The sequence below is a fragment of the Haliaeetus albicilla genome, chromosome 16 (genome assembly GCF_947461875.1).
Source record: "Haliaeetus albicilla chromosome 16, bHalAlb1.1, whole genome shotgun sequence".
Lineage (NCBI taxonomy): Eukaryota > Metazoa > Chordata > Aves > Accipitriformes > Accipitridae > Haliaeetus > Haliaeetus albicilla.
Window position 1 is genome coordinate 32,934,459 of NC_091498.1, and position 19,854 is coordinate 32,954,312.

The 19,854-nt window shown below is 50.0% G+C and overlaps 1 protein-coding gene across 3 annotated transcripts; it reads right to left on the reverse strand.

Moving 5' to 3' along the window:
• Window positions 1-385: 385 nt before the first annotated feature.
• Window positions 386-18,679, reverse strand: LOC104313887 (myogenesis regulating glycosidase (putative)). Of its 3 annotated transcripts, none has more exons than XM_069804401.1 (11): window positions 17,030-18,679; window positions 15,642-16,145; window positions 12,879-13,050; window positions 11,868-12,075; window positions 11,589-11,739; window positions 11,130-11,327; window positions 10,410-10,678; window positions 8,562-8,698; window positions 6,917-7,038; window positions 5,940-6,119; window positions 386-2,150 (listed from the first exon to the last, which is right to left on the reverse strand). In XM_069804401.1, exons 2-11 carry the CDS (start codon window positions 16,098-16,100, stop codon window positions 1,977-1,979), a joined length of 2,070 nt encoding a protein of 689 aa, XP_069660502.1. In that variant the 5' UTR covers window positions 16,101-16,145; window positions 17,030-18,679; the 3' UTR covers window positions 386-1,976. The 3 variants fall into 3 exon arrangements, with proteins under 3 accessions (XP_069660502.1, XP_069660500.1, XP_069660501.1); XM_069804399.1 differs by having other exon boundaries at window positions 15,642-16,181; window positions 17,030-18,678; XM_069804400.1 differs by lacking the exon at window positions 17,030-18,679 and adding an exon at window positions 16,732-16,984 and having other exon boundaries at window positions 15,642-16,181.
• Window positions 18,680-19,854: the final 1,175 nt, after the last annotated feature.

The window sequence follows — 19,854 nt, forward strand, 5'->3', positions numbered from 1 at the left end:
CGGCGCAGGACCCGCAGCCGTGCCAGGCGCGGGGCCTGGTAGCACATCCTACCAAGAAGGGAAATGCAGCGCTCGCCCCCGACCAACACCTGCCAGGGCAGCGCAAAGAGCCCAGGGACACAGAAGGCCCTCGAGGTGGTGGCTGTGTGGCTGCTGAGGGGCACCTGGACGGTGGCAGCGGGACGGTCGCAACCTGGGTTGTCTCCAGCTCTGGCAGTGGCAGCGGCAGCGAACAGGATCAAGGCAGCCTCACAGCTCCGGCTGAGGCAGGAACTGCTCCTGTCGTCTCCTCTCATGACAAATCATGGATTTGAGGAGGAGGGAAGGGACCTCTGGAGATCACCTAGTCCAAGCCCGCTGCTGGAGCGGGGTCAGCCAGAGCAGACTGCCCAGGGCTGCATCCAGTCAGGCTCTGATGATCGCCAAGGACGGAGCCTCCGGAACCCCTCTGGGCAATCCGTTCCCTAGCTCGACCTCCCTTCAAATAAACAAGTTTTGTATTGCAGTTAGGGAGAGGTTCTTTTCTTTCAACTGGTGCCTTTTGCTGTGTCTCACGAATCTCTACGGGTATTTTGGAATGGCCTAGACCCCTGGCTGTGCATTGGGTTGTCCTCCTCAAGCCCCATCATTTTCCTCTGGGTGCTCCCCATGGCCCAGTCATGTACCTCTTGTGGAGCAGGGAAGGAGCTGAGTGGCTCCCCACATCCCCACCTCAGCTCTTCACCTCTCAGGGCCCTAGGCTTCTGTGGCTCAAACCAATTTATTTGTATTGTTTTGCTTTCCTGTCCTTTTCAGGGAAAAAGTGCTGGGAGGAGCTGGTACCCCTTACATGTCATTTTTTTCAGCAGAGCTGTGGCTTGGTACAGCAGCAGTTGCCACAAAAAAACAAGTTGCTTGCTGATGCCGTTCCTTGCTGGAGGGTGGATGTGCACCCAAGCCTGACAGCAGTGCCTGTAGCACAGTCTGCAGGCTGAAACTTGCTCTTCACTCCCACTTCACTCTGCCCTCAAATGCTAGCCTGTGAAATCACCCCATTAACATTCCATTAATCCATAACTTGGGTTATCAGAGTAGCTAATCATCTCCCTAAATGCATATTCAGCATGTGGGACATCTGTTTTGTGTATTGATATGGTTTCTGCTGGGCGGAAGAAGGCTGGTCACACTGGATCCCTCTTGCACTGCCATAAAGAATTGGAAAAAACCAAAATTCAACAAACAGTGAAAAGTACTAGCTGGGGCACACAGGAGTTCAGTGCTGCACTCTGGAGTTTGTATTCCAAGGTGGCCAATCATCCTGTCTGTCCACATCATGCTCTGTTAGAGCCACTCCTTTGCTTGATCCATTTTAGTTTTCTTCCACAGAAACCTGCTTCCAATAGACTTGGAATTCACCCAGTTTTCCATTTATCCTCCAAGTCAGGCTCTTGTTACCAAAGAGTCTCCTGGGGGACCATACACACAGGATTAGATGAGAGAAGCAGGTAGCATTTAGCATGCCTGATGTCCATGCACATGAATGGAGCTATCATATTTAGTTTTCCCTGTATATACTTTTTTCTTTAAATGCAAAGCATCCCATTGGGTATAAGCTGATGTTTATCTCCCATTCTGGAAAATCCACTCTCTGGACAAGGCCACATCTTTGAGCATGGTGCCGGGGATCTGGAAACGCTGGATGTGCCCACCTAAACACACACACACACACACACATATTGCAGCGGGAAAACCCTGGAAAGATATAGGTCAGCATTCTGCATGGATGTATGTTTGTGCCAAAGCTGTATTTCTGCTATTTAAGAATAACAGCAAATAATAAAAGATTCAAACAATTTCTGCTGGGGAAAAAAAAGGGGGGGGGGGAAGTCTTGGAAAAGTGCAAATAGGCTGAAATAGTCTCAAGGAAGAGCGAGCACATTGGGCCAGTGCTGCTCTGAAAGAGGTCAACTGTCCAAAAGCTGCAGCAGTCTGTGAATTTAGGAGGTCTTTATAAAAACCGGCACCTCTGCAAGGCTGGCGGAGTAATTCCTGAGGATGGTGCCTCCATCAAACACATGGGCAGTGTTGGTGTCCATCCATAGATGCCCTTCTCCAGGCAGGTAGATATCTCTCCACGTTTGCCCTTTTTCTGTTATTGGGGCAACCAGGACCTGCAGTGAAAAAAAGAAAGAAAAAAGAAAGAAATTTAGCAGTTGGAGGATTAGCCAGGACATACCGCTAGCTGTGCCAAGCAAACCACAAGGCTGAAGGGACAGGCAAACAACCACAGAGAAGATCAGGAAGTCTGGCTCATCACTGCAAATGAAAGTATCCATCCATGCAAGAAGCAGAGGCCAAAGCTGGTAAGCTCAAGGGTTCTTGAATTGCAGTGAGAAAGGATGATGCAGTGGCCTTCATCTGACTGGTACTGGGATCTTCTACTACTTGCCTGCAGTAGCCCCTAGAGACCATCCAGCTCATATTTTGGAAGACCTGAACAAAAAAGCCATCAGAAATCTGTGTTTCCTGCAAAATAAAACTCGTGCTTCTAGGCTGAGCAAGACAGGGGGGGCGCCGGCAGGCCAGCAAATCCCAGGTGCTGCAGGTGGGTTCAGGCTCACACGGGGCAGCTTCCAAGGAGGTTTTGCAGGATTGCAATGGGAATTGGCGGCACAGAGTCAGGGCAAGAGACATCCCCATGCCGCATAGGGGATTTGGGGCAGAATTGGGAATTTCCCTTTCCTCCCATAATCTTCATAATCTGGTATGAAACCAAGCAGAAACTTGTATTTCAATTAGAAAGGAACACGCTATAGGGGTGGGAGAAGAGCTTTGGCTCCAGGCTGCTAAAAAGGAGGGCTTCAAAAGCCCTCTGCTCAGGGCTGCTCTCCAGGCAACTTAACCCTCCCTCCCCACCTTTTCTCTCCTGCATTTAGAAGAAAGATTTGTGTTTCAGCCTCTCAGACTAATTAAGCATTGCAGGTTACATAAACCCTAGGAAAAGCTTGTGTTTAAAATATACAACATGATATACAGAATCTCAGGCAACATATTCACATTTATCATTCTATGGACTCAAGGCTCCTTTGGAGATTCAAGGGATTTAGCTGCCCAATGCCCTTAAATGTTCATGAAAATCCCAGCCGGCAGCCTTGGCATATTGGCAATTGCATTTTAAACAGCATATAAAAATGAAAGCATAAAAAAGTTGCACTTGGGTCACAAATCAGTGAGTCCCATTCAGACATGAGGCATAAGGAGAAATGTGCTCTGCTCACTCCTCCCCAATGACTTAGTCAAAGTAATCCAGTCTCCAAGGAACTTTAGAGATTATTTTTTTTTTCCTCCTTGCTTTATGGGAAAAGCAGTTTCCAACATTCTGAGAATATTTATTCCTGATGAATTATTTCACTTCAGAAGCTGAAAGAGGTTTTCAGGGCCCTAAATAAGAGTTTTGCAAGAAAAAACAAAGCTTCTCTAAAAAGAAAAAAAAAAAACCACCCCCCACCAAACTAGCTGCTTTGGCTTCAGTTTAAATCTGCTTGAACACTGAGACTTTGATTTGTATTTGTGCAGAACTGGGTTCACATGATGATGAAAAAAAAGAGAGGATGATAGGAAAAAAATTAAAACTCTAGAAAGACCATTAAAGGAGGGGGAAAAAAAAGGCTAAATAGTGAAAACTGGATATGAAATTTATGGATCAGTCCCTCTTATACCCCATTTTTGGAAGTCCTGGTCAACAGCAAAGAGCAAGTGCTGGGGACTTATCCCTGCACCCCTTAGTGATGCTCCTTGAGCTACATGGCAGCATTGTCCCAGGGAGATGTTGTGGTGTTTGGCACACCTTGGGGGACACTTTTGGACCCTCCTGGCCTTCATAAATATATTTGGCAGCAAGACCTGGCTTCCCTGCCTCTTGCAGCATCCACTTTCACTAGGCAGATGGCACTGACAAGCAGTGATGCTGCGTCACAGCCACAAAACAGCACCTGACAATATTTTTTTGCCAAATCAGTGAAACTTGTCTCTTTGCTATTATATTTCAGTACGCTTTGCTGGAAGGAGTCAATAGCGGTCAGCTCCAATTCCTTTTTGCAGTAGTGGAAGTTTGCTCATGAGCAATGCTGGAATATGGCTGTGCAGTGTTAAATCCATCAAGACCTCTAGTCAAGGATCAAAACCACCCCGACCACTGCAGTCCCACACCACCGCCTCCCAAAACTGCTTGCAGAAACCCAGAGGCATTGCTGTCCTGTCTGCTCAAAGGCAGCAGATGTTTGTTTCCCTTGGTAGTCAGCAAAAATCTGACATAAAAACTGCTTATTGAGCACTCTTGCTAATTTGACAGATACATTGTCCGGCCTGATTCAGATTGAAAGTGTGCTGCCAAGAGATCTGGATGAATGACATCTGGAAGTAATGCATGTACAAATCACAGCCTGAAAGTCAGGTTTCAAAGCAGCCCAGAGTTACCTGCAAGAAAGCCTGGGACGCAACTCAGAAGCAGGAGGGCTTCAGCAATAGCACAAAGCCGAGTTTGTCAGCACCCTGCTTGCACTGAGGGACGATGCTCAAGAGGTTTATCCCAGCATCCTAGCACTTAGTCCTGCCTCAGACCATACCAGGACAGAACCCCCCTGTGTATTTTCCAGTAGTTTATTGTTAATGATGCTCCAAATTGCACCAAAGCTGGGTTTGGAGTGCATTTCTATTCTTCCAGCTTCCAAGTCAAAACATCCCCTGTCTGGGCTCTCCTGCCACAAGCTCAGGCTCTTTCAGGGGGGTGGAGGGATTGGAAATCAGGCAAGCTTTTTGCCAGAAGGGCTTGGCCCTGACAAGTTTGTGGAGCAGACATCACATTTTACTGTATTTTAGGAGCTTTCAGCCAAGCCAAAGCTTTGCGCCTCCTGGGAGAGAGGGCTAAAGCTGCCCCGACTGTTCCCCCCCCCCGAGTTTGTGGTATTTTACTGGGAATCTCACCTCACTAACACAGACCACATTTCTGCCCTGGCTGATTCAATTGCATCAGGGATTCTTCAGTTTGAGAGATTTTGGGGGAAGGAACTAGGTTTTAGCATGCTCACAGTTTTAACTAATACCATTGTTACTGCCCAAACGTGTGCTCTACAGCATGTTGGGACAGCAGAAAAGCCTCAGTTCCCTCCAACTTCTGTGCTTGCACAATGCTAGTCTAGAATTCATTTGTGCCAAGGATGTGCGTTTTAAAGCTTTCACACCTGGTTATCTGAGCTCTCTGCTAAAATGTCTTTCTGCTGCTTCTTAAAAAGTAATTTCCTGCAGTGAAAGTTTCCTTTTAAAAAAAAAAAAAAAAAAAAATCTATAAATTGAATCCACAGAATCTGTGGCCAGAAACTCAAGCTTGAAAATCAGGTATTGCAGTATCTGTTGGAGGTTGCAAGCAGAGCCCGAAAAGATAACTCTGCAGCACAAGCTGCTTTTATATTAAAACAAGAAACAAGCTCCTGTTGAGCTTTGCTTTTGGGTTTGGGATTTTTTTTTTTAGGGAGATGATGTCCCCATGATTAGCAGCATCTCCATGTAAAGACAGCCCAACGTGTTCATGCAAAATGAATGCAATACCATGAATACTATGATTATGCTTTTAATGAAAAAAAAAAAAAACAAAACAATGTAGGAACTGCCAAAATCTTGAGCTGCTGGGATGCTGCACCCAGGCAAAGCAGGAGGGACAAAGATAAAGTGATGCCACTGCACAAAATAAAAGGTCTCCTTACAAAAATGGGAGGATGAGGCACAATTTTCTAAATTGCAAACCTGAAGGAGCCAACAGGGTCCCCTCAGCCCTTCAGTTTCACACAACCTCTGTATGAGCACTGTTTTCAGGTAGGATGCAAAGAGGCAGATGGGCGAGCACAGGGGGCACCTTATTTGCCCCCACTTACCCTTTGAAGGTATTCAGTCCCCACATTTCCTACCTCATCTCCAATGAGAAATTCATCCTCTATGGTAAAAGCAGTTGGATCTGTGGGACTGAGCCACCATGCCGGCCGGAAGATGGGGTACCCCAAACTAAGCCATTCCTCACTGTATTTTAGGAGGAGCGGCACGACGAAGTCCTGGTGCCTCTGTATGCATTGCCGGGTAAGATTCAGGACCTGCAGGGTGGGGGAAGAAAAAGAAACCCATAACAAGTCGTTTGCCCAATAAACAGCAGAACAAGCAGAAAGAAAAGAAAATATACATACATACATATTTATTTTTTTCCCCCCTTGGGAAGAGAGATTAGCAAATTGCAACATCCTGGTCAAGTTATGGCAGCTAACAAGGCGCAAACAGGGTTCATACAGTGGATTTATTCCCATTAGATGCAAAAGCTGGGGACAGCGGCTGACTGGTGATATCCACCAAGGTGTTGATGTCTAACCAAAGCAATGAACTTTTTTGCTGCTGGCAAAGAGATTTAATGACATTTCCCCCGCCCCCCTAATTTTAAGAATCACTCTCCCCTTTTATTGCCCTAAAGGTGACATCCCTGGGAAAATGCCTCCAACTGTTTAAAAAGATCTCAAATGTGAATCTGCAGGCTTCACCTTGCTGTAGATATTAATTATAGTTTGACCAAATAGTTAAAGAACTCCAGCAGCAAAAAGGAGGGAGAGACACACATGACGATTGCTGTCATTTCTACAGGTGTTGCAGATACTGGTCCCATGGTTGCACATAGCTGTGAAGTATAAAGCCACAAAAACTCACATGAATTTTGCAGCAGAAATACTGCTGAGAGCGTACAGCGATCTGGTTGCTGGGGCAGGGAGCAGGATTTTGTGGGTAGCAAGAACAGGACAGAGATTTTTAGCCTCGGCTTTCCCCAGTAGGGACCTTAATGGCTTTTGGGGGTGTTTGTCATATAAGGGACACCGTGTCCTCCTCCACAGGGCATGGGAGTACATACCCAGGCGTCGCAGCAGAGCCAGGGCGGCGTGCTGAAGGCCATCACGGGGAGAAACGTCACAATCTGCAGCCACCGCACGTACAGCTCCGGGTCCCCTGGGGTGTCACTGGCCAGGCTCCCTCCTGCCGGGGACAAGGAGCTGAGCAAAGCTGCTTGGGGGCATCTCATGGTGGGATGAGTCCCAAACGACCTGCTCACCATGCGGGCAGGACATGTTACCCCATTGCAAGAGGGGCTGAATTCTCCCCACCCGTGTTTTTCTTCCTTGAGCACCATCAGCAAACGTCAATCAGACATCCATCTCTGGCCATTTTAGGACCAGACATGCTGGGGCATTGTAAAAATAGGATTTCTCTCCTGCAAAGAAAAGCGTTGGGAAAATGCTGGACTTTCCTTTGCCACTTTGATGTGCAAAGACGAAGCATCACAAGAAAATATTCCTCTAGTTTGGATCCAGTATTGCTGACTAATTAACCAGAAACATGTCATGGAAGGGCATTCCAGTTCCCCTCTGAAACACCAGAGAGGGGCTTGGGAAGAACAAGAGAGGATGGGATGGGACAGGGAAAGGGAAATGAAGCCCTTGGGGCTGGAGCATCCCTAGGAGCTCCGAAAATCTGGCACAGCTTCTCCTAGAAGTGGTATAACCCCCATCCCCCCCCCCCCGACACCGAGGGCTCACCCAAACCATCTACAAAACCCCATTTCTGCCAGAGGCTTTTCCCATCCTGACCAGCCCCTGTTCCCTATTACATCTCCCAAGCTGTGGTGACACAACCCAACGGGCCGCACGCCACAACCCCCTCCACGCAGGCGGGATCTGCTCTCTCATCCAGCTCGACTGAAATAAGCCAATGGGTTCCACATCTCTGGGGCGGGAACTGGCATGCTGTGATCGCCTAAGTCTTGTTTTCTAAGGAAAACTGGCTAAAAATAGAGGCCAAATTGAAACATTGCTCAACAGCCCCCTTTTTCAGGACTGCCTTTGCAGCTCCACTCTCTGGGTCTGACACTTCACGTGCAGCCTCTCTGTGTTTGGGGCACGTTTTAGACACAAATAACCCAGTCACCTCCAAGAAGAGGGGAAAAACGAGCTGCTTGGCCCCAATTAAAGGATTGTTTCTTGACTTCTATAATGTTTTTATTTAAGGATTTCTCAATCCATTGTGCTTTGGAGCAGAAACACAAACTTGGAGCAGGGCTGCTAGTGTTTTAGGAACATCTATTTCCCAGCCAGGAGCCTGGGCATGCAGTTTCCCAGCTGTGGGCTCCATCCTCTCTTTTGCTGGGTGGGTTTTAGCTCAAGCAAAGCCGCGAGAGGTGGCGGGCTGCCCTCCGCCTGTGGTTAAGCTCTGTGAAGGGCATCCCCCAGAGACCTGGCTGCTTCTAGGGCTGCCTATTAAAATTTACAACATGTTTTTTTGTTTTCAATTCCTCAGTCAATTCCCTAGTAACATGCAACCCAATCAAGTCAGCACAGCAGAAAATTGGGTACTGGGAACAAAGTGTTTCAAGCCTTCATATAGCTCACCTAAGCCAGACGGTGCAAACGTAACTCCCATGCTCCTCCCGCCTGAACAACTGCTGCAAAAGTCTCTTCAGAAGAGCCAGAAATAGGGGGAAAAAGCAGAAAAGAAATTATTACCTACTGCATCGGGGATGAAGAAGTTGTAGCCCAAGAGGCTGTAGTGCAGCACGGAGGGAATAACCCCCTTCAGCCCAGCATGGCTCCAGTCTGAGTGCAGCGGGCTCATCTGGACGAAGAGCGGTAGATGACTGGATCTGAGGGAAACAAGCACAAACCCAATGTTTTTAGCTGGCTCGCAGGAGCCGAAACTCTCTGACGCCTGGCTGTCTTGGCAGTCACTGTGGTCAGATACGGGTTTCTCCAAATACTTGGCATCTCCATTGGAAGGAAATCAGTTCTCCCCAATACCACTCCCACCCACTGCACCTGCCCTGCCTAGTTGGGCAACCCCAATCCTCCTCCTTCTCCCCAAATCCCCTATTCAAAACTTTCCTTCTCCTGGCTTGATCTCATGAGGACCGCAATTTGGTGGCCCACCTTGATGGCAGCACAGCCACGCTCTGGGTTGCAGCTGTCTTCTCGCTACTTCTCATATGGCAAAATGCTCACAGAAAACATACCCGTGACACCAGCTGGGGTATCCCAACAGCACCCTCAGCCCCAGGTCCACGCGGTTCCCCAAACCCAAAGCACCAACCTCCTTGCGACATGGATGGCACAGGGGACATGTCCTGCAGGGAGGATTTCGCCTCCTGGTTTTCATTTGCGCTCCTCTGTTTCACACTGAGCAGCTGTCATTCCTGACAGCAGTTTTATCTGCCCCCCAGAAGAAAACATTATTTTCCCCATAATTTTTTTTCCCCAATAGCATTTCTATGCCTTGGGTTTACTTGGGGGGGGGGGAGTGGAGGAGGGGGAGGCGGTTAGGGGATCACATCATCAAGCAGCCCCGTACAGGACACAGTATTTCTTGTGGCCAAAAAGGGTCATATCTGGACCTTCATGATGAGCTTTGGCTTGAAAAATGGTCTGGAGCTCATTGAACCATGGGGCGGGGGGGGGGGTGTGCTCCTAGAGTTTGGTTTCCTCCTCAACCTCCCACCCATTTGCTGACTCCCCAGAGGTCTCCCAGGGACATTTTTTCATCTCAGGAGGTGGTCAGGCTGATGTGAGAGTTTATGAAACACTTCTGGTATGGAAACTGCCCACGAGGAAAGGTATGATCCTGGTCGGACTAAAAAATGGTTAGAAAAAGGGGGATTTCCACAACTCTGGTTTTGCAGATGGCTGAGTAAGAGCCCATCACCACCTTGGCATGTGAAACTGCTTTTTCTTTGAAAATGAACTATTTCAAAGTTGCCTTCTCATACAATTTACTGTTGATAGCTCATCCACAACATGAAATAAGTCATTTTGCAAACAGCCTTCAAATCCCTTTGCATCTGCCAAACATGAAAATGATGGGAAAAAAGTAATAGTTTTTGGTGCCTTTGACCAAAGGGTCCCCATGTTAATAGTTAATAAATGAACCCTGTTGTGGGCTATGCAAGCATGAAAAGTCAGAAAAGTGCAATTGTTTGACACCACAAGCGATTACCAACACAGGGATTTGGCCAAGACTCCAGGGTTTACCCTCTCCCTCCTACAGAAGAGGCAGTGACCCAGAGCTTGAATGGCCATAAATGACAAGATGTGTTTTTATTGCATCTGGCATTAATGCATTTAAGCATTTTTATGCTTTGAGACTTTTAAGAAAAATAATTAAAATGTTCCAAAAGAGAGGAAGAGGAGATACGAGAGCAATCCCTCCCTACATATTGCTCTAGACCACCTCCATGCTCCTTCCCTGGGTGCTGAGTGGTGTCTTGGCATCCCAAGGGCACGTTTAAAGCATCACCTCAACCATCTCCCAGGCAGCTCATGCAGCCATCGGCTCCAGCAAAGTATCTTCTCCTTGGTACCCACCTGGCACCGGCGCTGATGACAGTGGCGTTTCCCAGCGTTGCCAGCGCCGCTGCCAGCGCCCCAGTGTATCGGTCGCCCATCAGCTCTGCAGGAGGTGGGACATCTTGCTCCAGGAAAGCATTGCCCTCGGCACCCTCGAAGACCACGTACGCGGCTCCCAGCACCTGCCGCAGGCGCCGGGCACGTGCCAGGTACCAGCTTAGTGCCGCCTCGCTGGTGATGTTCAGGCGGGCGCAAAGCTGCCCCTTCCACGTGGTCAGCAGCGGGACCTGCGGCAGAGGATGAAAGTGTCTATCAGATCCACAAAATATCCTGACAACCCCAGGGTGCAGGGCTGGAGGATACCCGCTCTGCCCTCATCCTGCCATACCACAATTTGCACCATTGTGGCACAACGCGCAAGAAGTGTAAACCCTCTCTCAATGTTCCCCCCCTGCCAAAAATCCCTGAGTTGATGGCAAATTGGCATATCATTAAAATGAATGCAAAAAAGGGAATTGAGGGGGATTTTCTGAACACTGGCAATTTCTAAAAGTGTCTTTTGGAAGTGCAAATTTGAAAGCTGCTTCCTTATGAAAAAGGAGAAAAGCTGCTCCCCCAGACATTGCTTTGCCCCCAACACAAGAGGATCAGGTTGTCCTCCTCTGCAAGCATTTATTCAGCTTTAATTTTGATTTTATGTTGAGCAGCAGGTTCAGGGGTTGGAGGAGGGTCTCGTACCGAGCAGCCCCCGGACTGGGGCTGCAGACTCAGCCAGTAGCTCGCTGCCTCGCCGTCCCGCAACGAGCGCAAGAAGAGCGGGGAGGCGATGCTGGCGTACGGGGACAGCGTGATGGAGAGCTGCAGCGGTTCGATCAGGGAAGGGTCCCAGCTGCGGGTCGAGACGTGCCTCTTCCTCCGCTCCGAGGGCACGTGGTCCTGTGGGGAGGGAAAGGCAGAAAAAAGGGGTTTTGTAGGAGTGGCAAAGCCGCCGAGGACCAGCTGCTGGGTGTCACCGCCTGCGCAAGGTGAAACTCCAGACCGAGCATCCCTTCTCAGGGAGGGGAAGTTCCCAGCCCCCACCCCACAAAACAGGCGTGTTTGCATTTTACACATAGGGATTTAACCGTGCTGAGAGCAGGGCTGACGGCAGCTCTCCGTTTGCCTTTCGAGCCTGAGGGCCGGCAGGACGGGACGTACCGCGGCAGCGAGGATGGCAGTGCAGCGCTCGCCCAGGGCCAGGACCCCTTCCTGAAGATGATGCCGCTTCAGCCTCTTGGCCAGCGACCTCAGACCTCGTTTTATTTTGGCAGCCGAACCCGCCGGGCCGTGATACCGCCAGATGGGAGACCTGCGTGGTGGAAAGAGCCGGGGAGGCAGAGGGGTTCGTGCCTTGTGCCGGCATGAGATGCTCAGGGCATCGACCGGGATAAGGGCTTGGAAAGCAACCCCGTAGCCGGGAGGGAAGGAGCATCTTACCCCAGGAGGGCCATGTCCGGCAGCGCCCGCCCCTGCCCCACAAGCCGGCTGCCCACGAGCTGGTGGGCGGCTGCAACGTCTGGGCTGACGCAGAGGAGGTAGCGCAGGGGCACGGCGGCTCTCCCCGCCGGCGTTTCCAGGCAGAAATGCCTATTGCTCTCCAGCGAGACGAAAAGGGGCACGTCGGGCGCCACTGTCACCGTCACTCCTTTGGGGAAAGAAGAGCAAAACGGTGCCTCAGCAAGCACCTGGGTCCTCTCGGTCCTCACGCTGGTGGCCACAGGGACGGGGATGCGCAAGGCAGAGCCGAACTGGTAGCAGGACCTCCCAGATTGATCCCGGCCACAGATCCGGCCATGCAAGCAACCCCCCACTCTCTGTTTCTGCTATTCCTTTTTAACCTCCAAAATGCCTTTCAAGGGCTGGATTTGCTCCCTTTCTTGCCTTTTTGCTCTGCATTCAGCTTAGGCAGCGGCTTCAGCTTCATCAATGCAGGGCAGATGCAGATCAGTTGATTAATTTGGGGGAATATCTGAAGTTTGGCATTCTACAGAATAATCTAAATATCCACCCAAAAATGGCAACAGCAGGTGAACTCATGCCTGCATCCAGCACCCCATACCAGCATCAGGGACCCGTGAGCTCAGGGTGAAGCCACTGAAGTGGAGTTGGAGGATGCAGCAATGGACACAGATCTCTGCTTAAAAGGGACACATCAAGAGCATGGGATTTCCCTGGGGTGACTTGGATCAATCCCATCTTCTCAGGCACTGACTTGTAAACACAGCTTAGGTGCACTGAGGTTTAATATCATGGCCTTTTCCCCAGGGATGAGGCAGCATGGGATCCGTCCTTTGTGTCCTGCTGCCAGCTGTCGTTACATTTGTAGGATATTTTAATCTCGGAGACATCTATCCTGCTCTTAGACTAGTTGCTTTATAGATGGGGAGAGGGATGGAGAAACACAGGGATTAAAGCAATAGGGCATTGGACAGGGAAGGATGCAATTACCTGTCGAGCCTAAAAAGTATCTCTCCAAAACAGGCCCGTAGCCAGCAGGGTTTTTGCTGAAGTCACCACTGACAAAGGGCTGTGCATGGCTCTCGGCGCCGTTGAGTGGCCAGCGCTGGGCGCGGATGCTCGCCCCTCCGTACCAGGAGACGTTGGCCATGGAGAAGCAATCCTGCAGCCAAGAGAGCATCATCAGATGGTGATAAACGCCTCGAGGTGAGGACGAATGTGCGAGTAATTGCATTTGGAGAGGCAAACCCCCTGCAAGTTATTCCAGTGTTGTCAGACCAGTCATGGGACAGGTCTTTTTGCAGGAGGAAAACCCCCAACCCCATGAGATTTAGGTGTTTTATGCAAAAAGCAGTGCGTGCTCACTCTTTGCTTCCCATATCTAACCTGGTAGAAGATACTTGGGTTTAAGTTTTTCCTCCACAAGAACAAGAGCTGGGCTTCCAGGTACAACAAAATGCTGAAATTCTTCCTAACCGCTTGATTTCTCAGTTTGCAACTTATTAAAGTTATCAAATGGTGTAAGAGTAGGAAGAGAAAAAAAAAATTGTAGCAAGAGTCAAAAGTGCAAGTTATGCACTTTGTTTACCTTCAACAACAAGTCTTAACTTGCTAATTAAAGCCAAAGACAACAATTTTTCTTCCATTTCCCCTTATGCATCTGCATTCAACATGCAGCCATGTAGAGGAATATAAAAATCCCACCACAGGAATAAAAACTCTATAGCTTAAAAATTATGGTTTCCTCTAAAATAAAAAAACCCACAAGACATCTTCCCCAAGGCCTGCCAGTTTTAGGTAAATGTACTTAAATAAAATTGCTGTGAAGCAGGCTGGTGACCCAGAGGTAACACCCACGCGTGATACCCCATGCCTCGGAGAGCCCACCTGGTTACATTCCTGCATTCACCACAATTATCAAAAATTAATGGGTTTTTGAGTTGCCGGTGAAAAGATGCTGAAAACTGTTTAAGCGAAGAGGCTTCACAGGTGCATGTTGCTGCAGGACAAGAGTGACAGTGGAGGTGGAAAATTCAAGGCAGTGCCTTTAAAATACAGTGACAGTGCTTTCACAAACCCATCCTGTACAAATCTGTTTGGGGTTTTTAAAAACAAACAAATGAAACAACAAAAAAACTCCCCCAAAACTTCTCCTAGCTACTTTCTGCAGTGTTTCTGGGGTGAATTTATGACCTGAATTTGCAGCTATCCCCACCTGCATGCACAGAGGGAGATTTTAACCCTGTTGAGAGTGCTCATCTCAGTAGCACTGCAGTGTCCCTGGGGTAACTTGTGGGTTTTCTGCTGTCTCCCAGGGCAAAGCCTCCCTCTTCCCTGAGGGCTAGTAATAAAGAGTAATTCCCTCAGCTAGACTAAATCAGTTTGGGTATTTGGGGCACTTCTCATAGGGCTGACGGGGCAGCAGAGCAATGAGCCATCTCCAAAAGCTGCTGGTCCCAGGGGACATCCCCATCCTTGACCTGCCTCCCTTCAGAAACCATCAATTTTCACTTCAAAGCCTCTAAAAACTTTCCCCTTTCTGCCAAAGCAGGGATCAGCAGGACTTAGCATCCCGCATGACTTCACAAGCGGGGACGGGCTTCCCCGAAAGCCTGGCGATTTGGGGCTGCGGAGGGAGGGTGGGACGGGCAGAGAGGGACACAACGACCTCCCAACTCAACACAACGTAGTTTTATTCACCCCGACCCCGATCCCAAGGCTCGGGCAGCGCTCCTGGAGCCCTGAGCTTGTTTCTGCCGTGGGGGCAGAGAGAGGTTAAGCCTCACTAAGGGGTGGGGAGAGGAGATGTGAATTATTAAAGTGGAAACCCTGGAGGCTCAGAATAGCTGTACCAGGTGTCAGCTGAACTAGTTACACCAGCTGCGAAGGGGGGGGGGAGTGGAAAAAGCCTATCCTTAACTCTTAAATTTCACTGAATCATATTTTCCAATAGGTTTTTGGTTTTGATTTTTTTTTTTTAGAATATTTTTTTTTCCCCCACTTTTTTTCTTGCTCATCCTCTCAACCACCCCAAATGGATGTCAGCAAAGGAAAATCAGCCCCATGCGCAGCAGTTGTGTTCAGGCAACACCTTCCACTGGCCCAAAATGATGTCAACAGGCAATTTACAGCTAAAGGGGAAGAAATCCCCATCCCCGCAAGATCTCATCTCGCTCCCTCACCTGTCCTGAGGGCTCCCCACAACAGGACGCTGCAGTCTGATGGGGTTTTTCCTTCCCCTCCCTCAGGCTCACTTTCAGAGTCTGCTTTTATTTAACTGAAGGAGAAAACTGAGAAGGATAAAAAAAAAACCAAGCCCCCATAATTTTTTGCAGCAGTGGACATGGATTAATTCCATCCCGAGAGAGCTGCCACATTGTGTCTGTGGTTGGGAGAGACCTTCCTGAGCGCCTCACGTTTCTCGCCAACATTGTGATCTTAGGCAGTTATTTATTCTGTCTCTATATAAACACGGTTCTCCCACCCGGGGGTTACCAATGCGGCACTGAGAGGAGGTGGCCACAGCCCCTTGGTGTTTTGGTGGCTTGGCATCAGGGCACGAGGCTTCCAAAGGGGCTTTTCCCATCTGGGACTCTCCAGCCACTGGAGGCTTTGGAAGATGGGGTGCCCCCGACCATGGTGCAACCCCATAACCGTGCTGGGAAATTGCGCGTTCAGGTCAGATCCTCCTCGCTTTGGCTCCTTTTACCCCAAACGCCACCATTCAGAGAAGGGCACGGGGGTCCCCGTTACCTTTAGCATCACATCGGGGCGCAGAGGGGTCCAGCAGACGCCGTAGCACTCGGTGGCGGGGGCTGGCGGGGGCTCGAGGGAGAGCCGGAGCTCGGCATCCTCCTCCCAGGCGTAGCAGAACTGCCCACCGTCGTGCCAGCAGCGGTCCCGTGGCGGAGGTGGCTCAGTGGCCGGCACGCTGCCCACCGCGATCACCGCCACCGTCCGCCCTGCCGGCAGCGCCCGCAGGAGCAGGGCACCCCGGCGGCGCTCCCACAGCATCCCACCAGTGCGGCCCCGCAGCACCCACTCCTCCGGTGACTGCTCCAGCGCCTGCCAGGAGATGATGCCGATGGTCATGGCGAAGAAGACGGCCACGCCAAGGCAGCCAACAGCACCTTTCCAGGGCTCCGTCATCTCCCTGAAACCCGAGGTCCAAGCGGCATCGGGGATTTGGCTGGTGGGGCGGGCAAGTGGCATGATGCGATCGCAGGGGGATGCTCCGACTCCTCTTTCTCTCCCCTCCTGCAGCAGCACAAGGAAGACAACCCTCTTCTTGGACTGCTCCAAAAGAATATTAAAAAAAAAAAAAAAGAGTTTTAAAAAAAAATAAAGCCGCAACTCTTTTCTCTTTGCAGTAATCCGAAGGTAAGAGAAATCTCTTTCACAGCCTCCCTCTGCTAGCCACTGCACAGCTAATCCCACTGCCGGGCTCAGCGCTGGCTGCGACGACAGCTCAACCACAAAACCCCGTGCTGGGTGTCAGCTCAACCCCTTGGCACAGCCGGCAGCATCCGCGCAGTGACACCGTCCGGGGCCGCGGAGAAGCACACGCGTGGCCAAAAGCCACAGGAGGGGAGACGGGGCAGCAGCCGATGGGAAACGAGGCAGCGGTCGAGCCTCCGCAGATCTTTGGGTTTTCACTTCGCAAAGCAGCGTGGCTTTGCTTCTCGGTTTGCAAAGCAGCAATAAATAGCCGGGGGCTTGCAGAAAAAATATTGCAGGGGTGGTTAGAGAAAGAGTGGGGGAACACAACACTGGTTTTCCACCCCCCCTTCCCTCTTGCCTGTAAAATTATTTGATTAATGCATAGAGCAGGGAGAAAAATTACCTGCGGGCATGGTCCGGCGGCACTGGCTGAGCCCTCGCTCGAGGGAACGGGCACCCGGTGCTCCAGGCGGGCAAGGGGCCACCCGCGGTGACAACCCCGTGGGGTGACACTGGCTTCTCCTCCCCCGTCCCAGGCTGCCCTGACCGCCTCTGCTGCCTCCTTGCCACCTGCCCGGTGGCTACGCTGCCTTTTGGGGCCGATAGCCCACCAGGAATGGGTGCCACCTCTCCCCGGCTCAGCGCACCCACTCGTCACGTCCCCCCGCCACCCGGCAAAGGCACAGCTGCATTTCTTTTACCTAAAGGTAGGTTAAAAGATGCTTTAGCAGCCCCCAAAGTTGCCGCTGATGACCAAGCACTCAAGCCCCAATTATTTTTCCACTGGCAGGTTGGGCAGCAGGTTTTTCTCCTCTTTCCCCAGGGTAGTTTTTCCTCCCAGCCACGTCAGAGACCTTTACAGCTGAGGCAACTTGATCCAAACTAACTCAAGAGCGTTATCCAAGACAAGACATGGTGTGCTCCCTCCCACCCTGCTCCCTTGCAGGCTTCACATATCCTCAGGTAGTTACATTAGAAGCAGAAGCAGGAAATTAAAAAAATGATTTTAAAAAGCATGCATTTATATGGGAATAATTTTAAAGGGATTTTTTTCAAAGTTATTGAGATGGGTCCAGTTGAGCCCTTACTACACACCTGCAAATCCACACATGAGAGTTGTGGCAGCGCTAAGCCTCCCCATTCCGCTGCTTTGGCTTTTTTTGTTGTTATTATTATTACTACTACTATTATTCTATTTGGAGGACTTTCTCCCTGTTTCTAAATGAGCTGCTGGGGGCCCCCTTGGGTCATCTCCAGGGCTGCAGGAAAGGGTACTGCTTGCACCCAGAAGCAGAGCACCCTTGCAGAGGCAAGCAGCCACCTGGGACCATTGCAGTCCCCACCAGTGCAGAAAACTCTAGAAATCTGGGATTTCCATCCCCTTTTCCATGTCCCAAGCACTCATCCCACCAGTCCTCCCCCTACGTGTGGATGATCAGGGAACACCTGGATTTTACAAGCAATATTACAACCCACTGGCTGCCAAGCAATAAAAAAAAAAAAAATAAAAAATTGACATCTCAAAGAGTTACCCCATTCTGCATCCAGGCAAAACCCCAACAACCCCAAACCCTGAACCCAAAGACAAAAGCACTACTCACCACAGGAGATGCTGCTCTTCGGGAGGGTCTCAGGACGGCTGAATCCACCAGGAAAATCCTTGGCCATGGCCCAAATAAGCCCCTGGAGGGGCCTTTCCAACAGGCACCTCCAGTATCGAACTTTAATTTCACCTGGGGCAATATCCAGTATGGGATGGAGGGGAAAATGGGTCGATCATATCAGGACAAGCATCTCCCAGCTGCTGGCAGGAGCTCCAGAGCAGGGAGAAAAGGTCAGATCCAGGGTAAGGAGAAAGGATGAGGCAGGCTTCACCGAAAGCTTGAAGACGAGATGGGGGACAATGATGTCTGTCCAAACAGGGACCGGGGATCACCTGGGAAAATGCCCTCTCCAGCTGCCAGGTTAGAAGAGATTATAGCAGAGCTCTAGGTGATGGAGACGGGATTGGGTGTGATGTGCCAAAGAAAGAGGTCCCGACTCTCACGGGACACCCCAAAAAAGCTGTGAAGGTTATAGACTGAAAACTAGTTAAAATAAAGGGAAAAACATTAAAAAAAAGAAGGGAGAAGGGGTGCTTCTTCCACCAAAGAAGTTATGGGCAAGGTCATGGAACTCGCACTGCTCACCACACCCCACGACCTGGATAAAGGCAACAAGTAGAAGTTAATAAAGTCCCATGGTGATCCAAAGGTGTTCAGCTACAACATACACCTGAGCCAACTGACTTATTAGGGTGGGATTTGCCACTCTTTTTATGAGGTTTTATAACTCCATCTGCCCTAGCGAAAACATAGTTTGGCTAAAAAACATGCAGAAACAGGGCAGAGGAGGTGAGAAAAATGACCTTTGGGGTGGGGCTGTGGTCATCATCTGGTCCAGAATAGAGAGGGATGGATGGGGATGCAGTAGTAGCCCTAAAAATCCAGAAAAGCTGCACAGGGATCAGTAATTCCCCATTCCTCACCCCAAAACAGGCCGGACACACACACATGGACTGATAGGGTTATTTGGCAGTGGCAGCTCAAGGCAAAGCTCTGTCACATGGCACATGATTAAATCATGGCTGCGGGATGGCAGAGGGGCCGGGGACGATGAGCCCGGTGGTTGCTATTAGCACAGCGGTGACAATGCAACAGGCTAAGGGGGGGGCTGCAACCAGGCTGGATCCCAGGGAAATGGGGATTTTTTTTTAAAAAGCTTTTCTTAAAAAGCAGCTCAAATATCTTCTTGCACACCAGGGAAAAATCCTGCTGGAGGTTTCAGCAACCCAATATTTTGCCAAATTAGGGGCCCCCTGCCAGCTTGGCAAATAGGTGACTGTGGGGGGGATTTGGGGCTGAACCCTCTCATCAATTTTTTTTTTTTTTTTTTTTTGAGGGTGGAGGAATGATTTTACCAATTTTCCTGCCCATCACAAATCACAGCACGACCTGGCTCCCACGAACAGCTTGAAGCCCCACTTGACCTCCATTAGTCTTCCTTAAACTGCCAAGAAAAACCACTTCTCCTTGACCATCACAGGAGAAAAAACATTTTGGGGTGGTTCACCTGATTTCCAGCAAGCCGACCCTTGCAGGTCTCAAGAGACCTCGAGTTTCCCATTTCACAGCCGATGAGGCTTTCCAAGCCCCATGGATGCTGAGGGGCACATGTGCCACCTCTGAAGGGGTTTGATTTACAAACCCTCCAGGGCTTTTGCTGGGGTGGGTGGGATGCAACTCCTGGCTGCTGGTACCCAGGGAAGGGAGGGGGTGGGCAGCTGGGAATACATTTAACCCACCAGCATCAATAAGCAGAGCTTGGGAATCAAAGCTTTTTGGTGAAACACCCAGAAAATAGGGACTAAGGCTTATTCCCATTGGGATTTAGGATTGGTGACCCGCAAGAGAGGCTTCCTTCACAGTACACCCTGCAGATTGCATACAGCATCCTTTTTAAAATCCTATCCTTACCTTTCAGGCTG

Excerpts from the sequence above, each read along its gene's own strand:
- LOC104313887 (XM_069804401.1), bottom strand. The coding sequence starts at position 16,100 with ATGCCACTTGCCCGCCCCACCAGCCAAATCCCCGATGCCGCTTGGACC. Across the intron at positions 10,679-11,129 it reads CCCAGTCCGGGGGCTGCTCG|GTCCCGCTGCTGACCACGTG; the intron begins GTACGAGACCCT and ends CCTCTGCCGCAG. Across the intron at positions 2,151-5,939 it reads AATTTCTCATTGGAGATGAG|GTCCTGGTTGCCCCAATAAC; the intron begins GTAGGAAATGTG and ends TTTTCACTGCAG.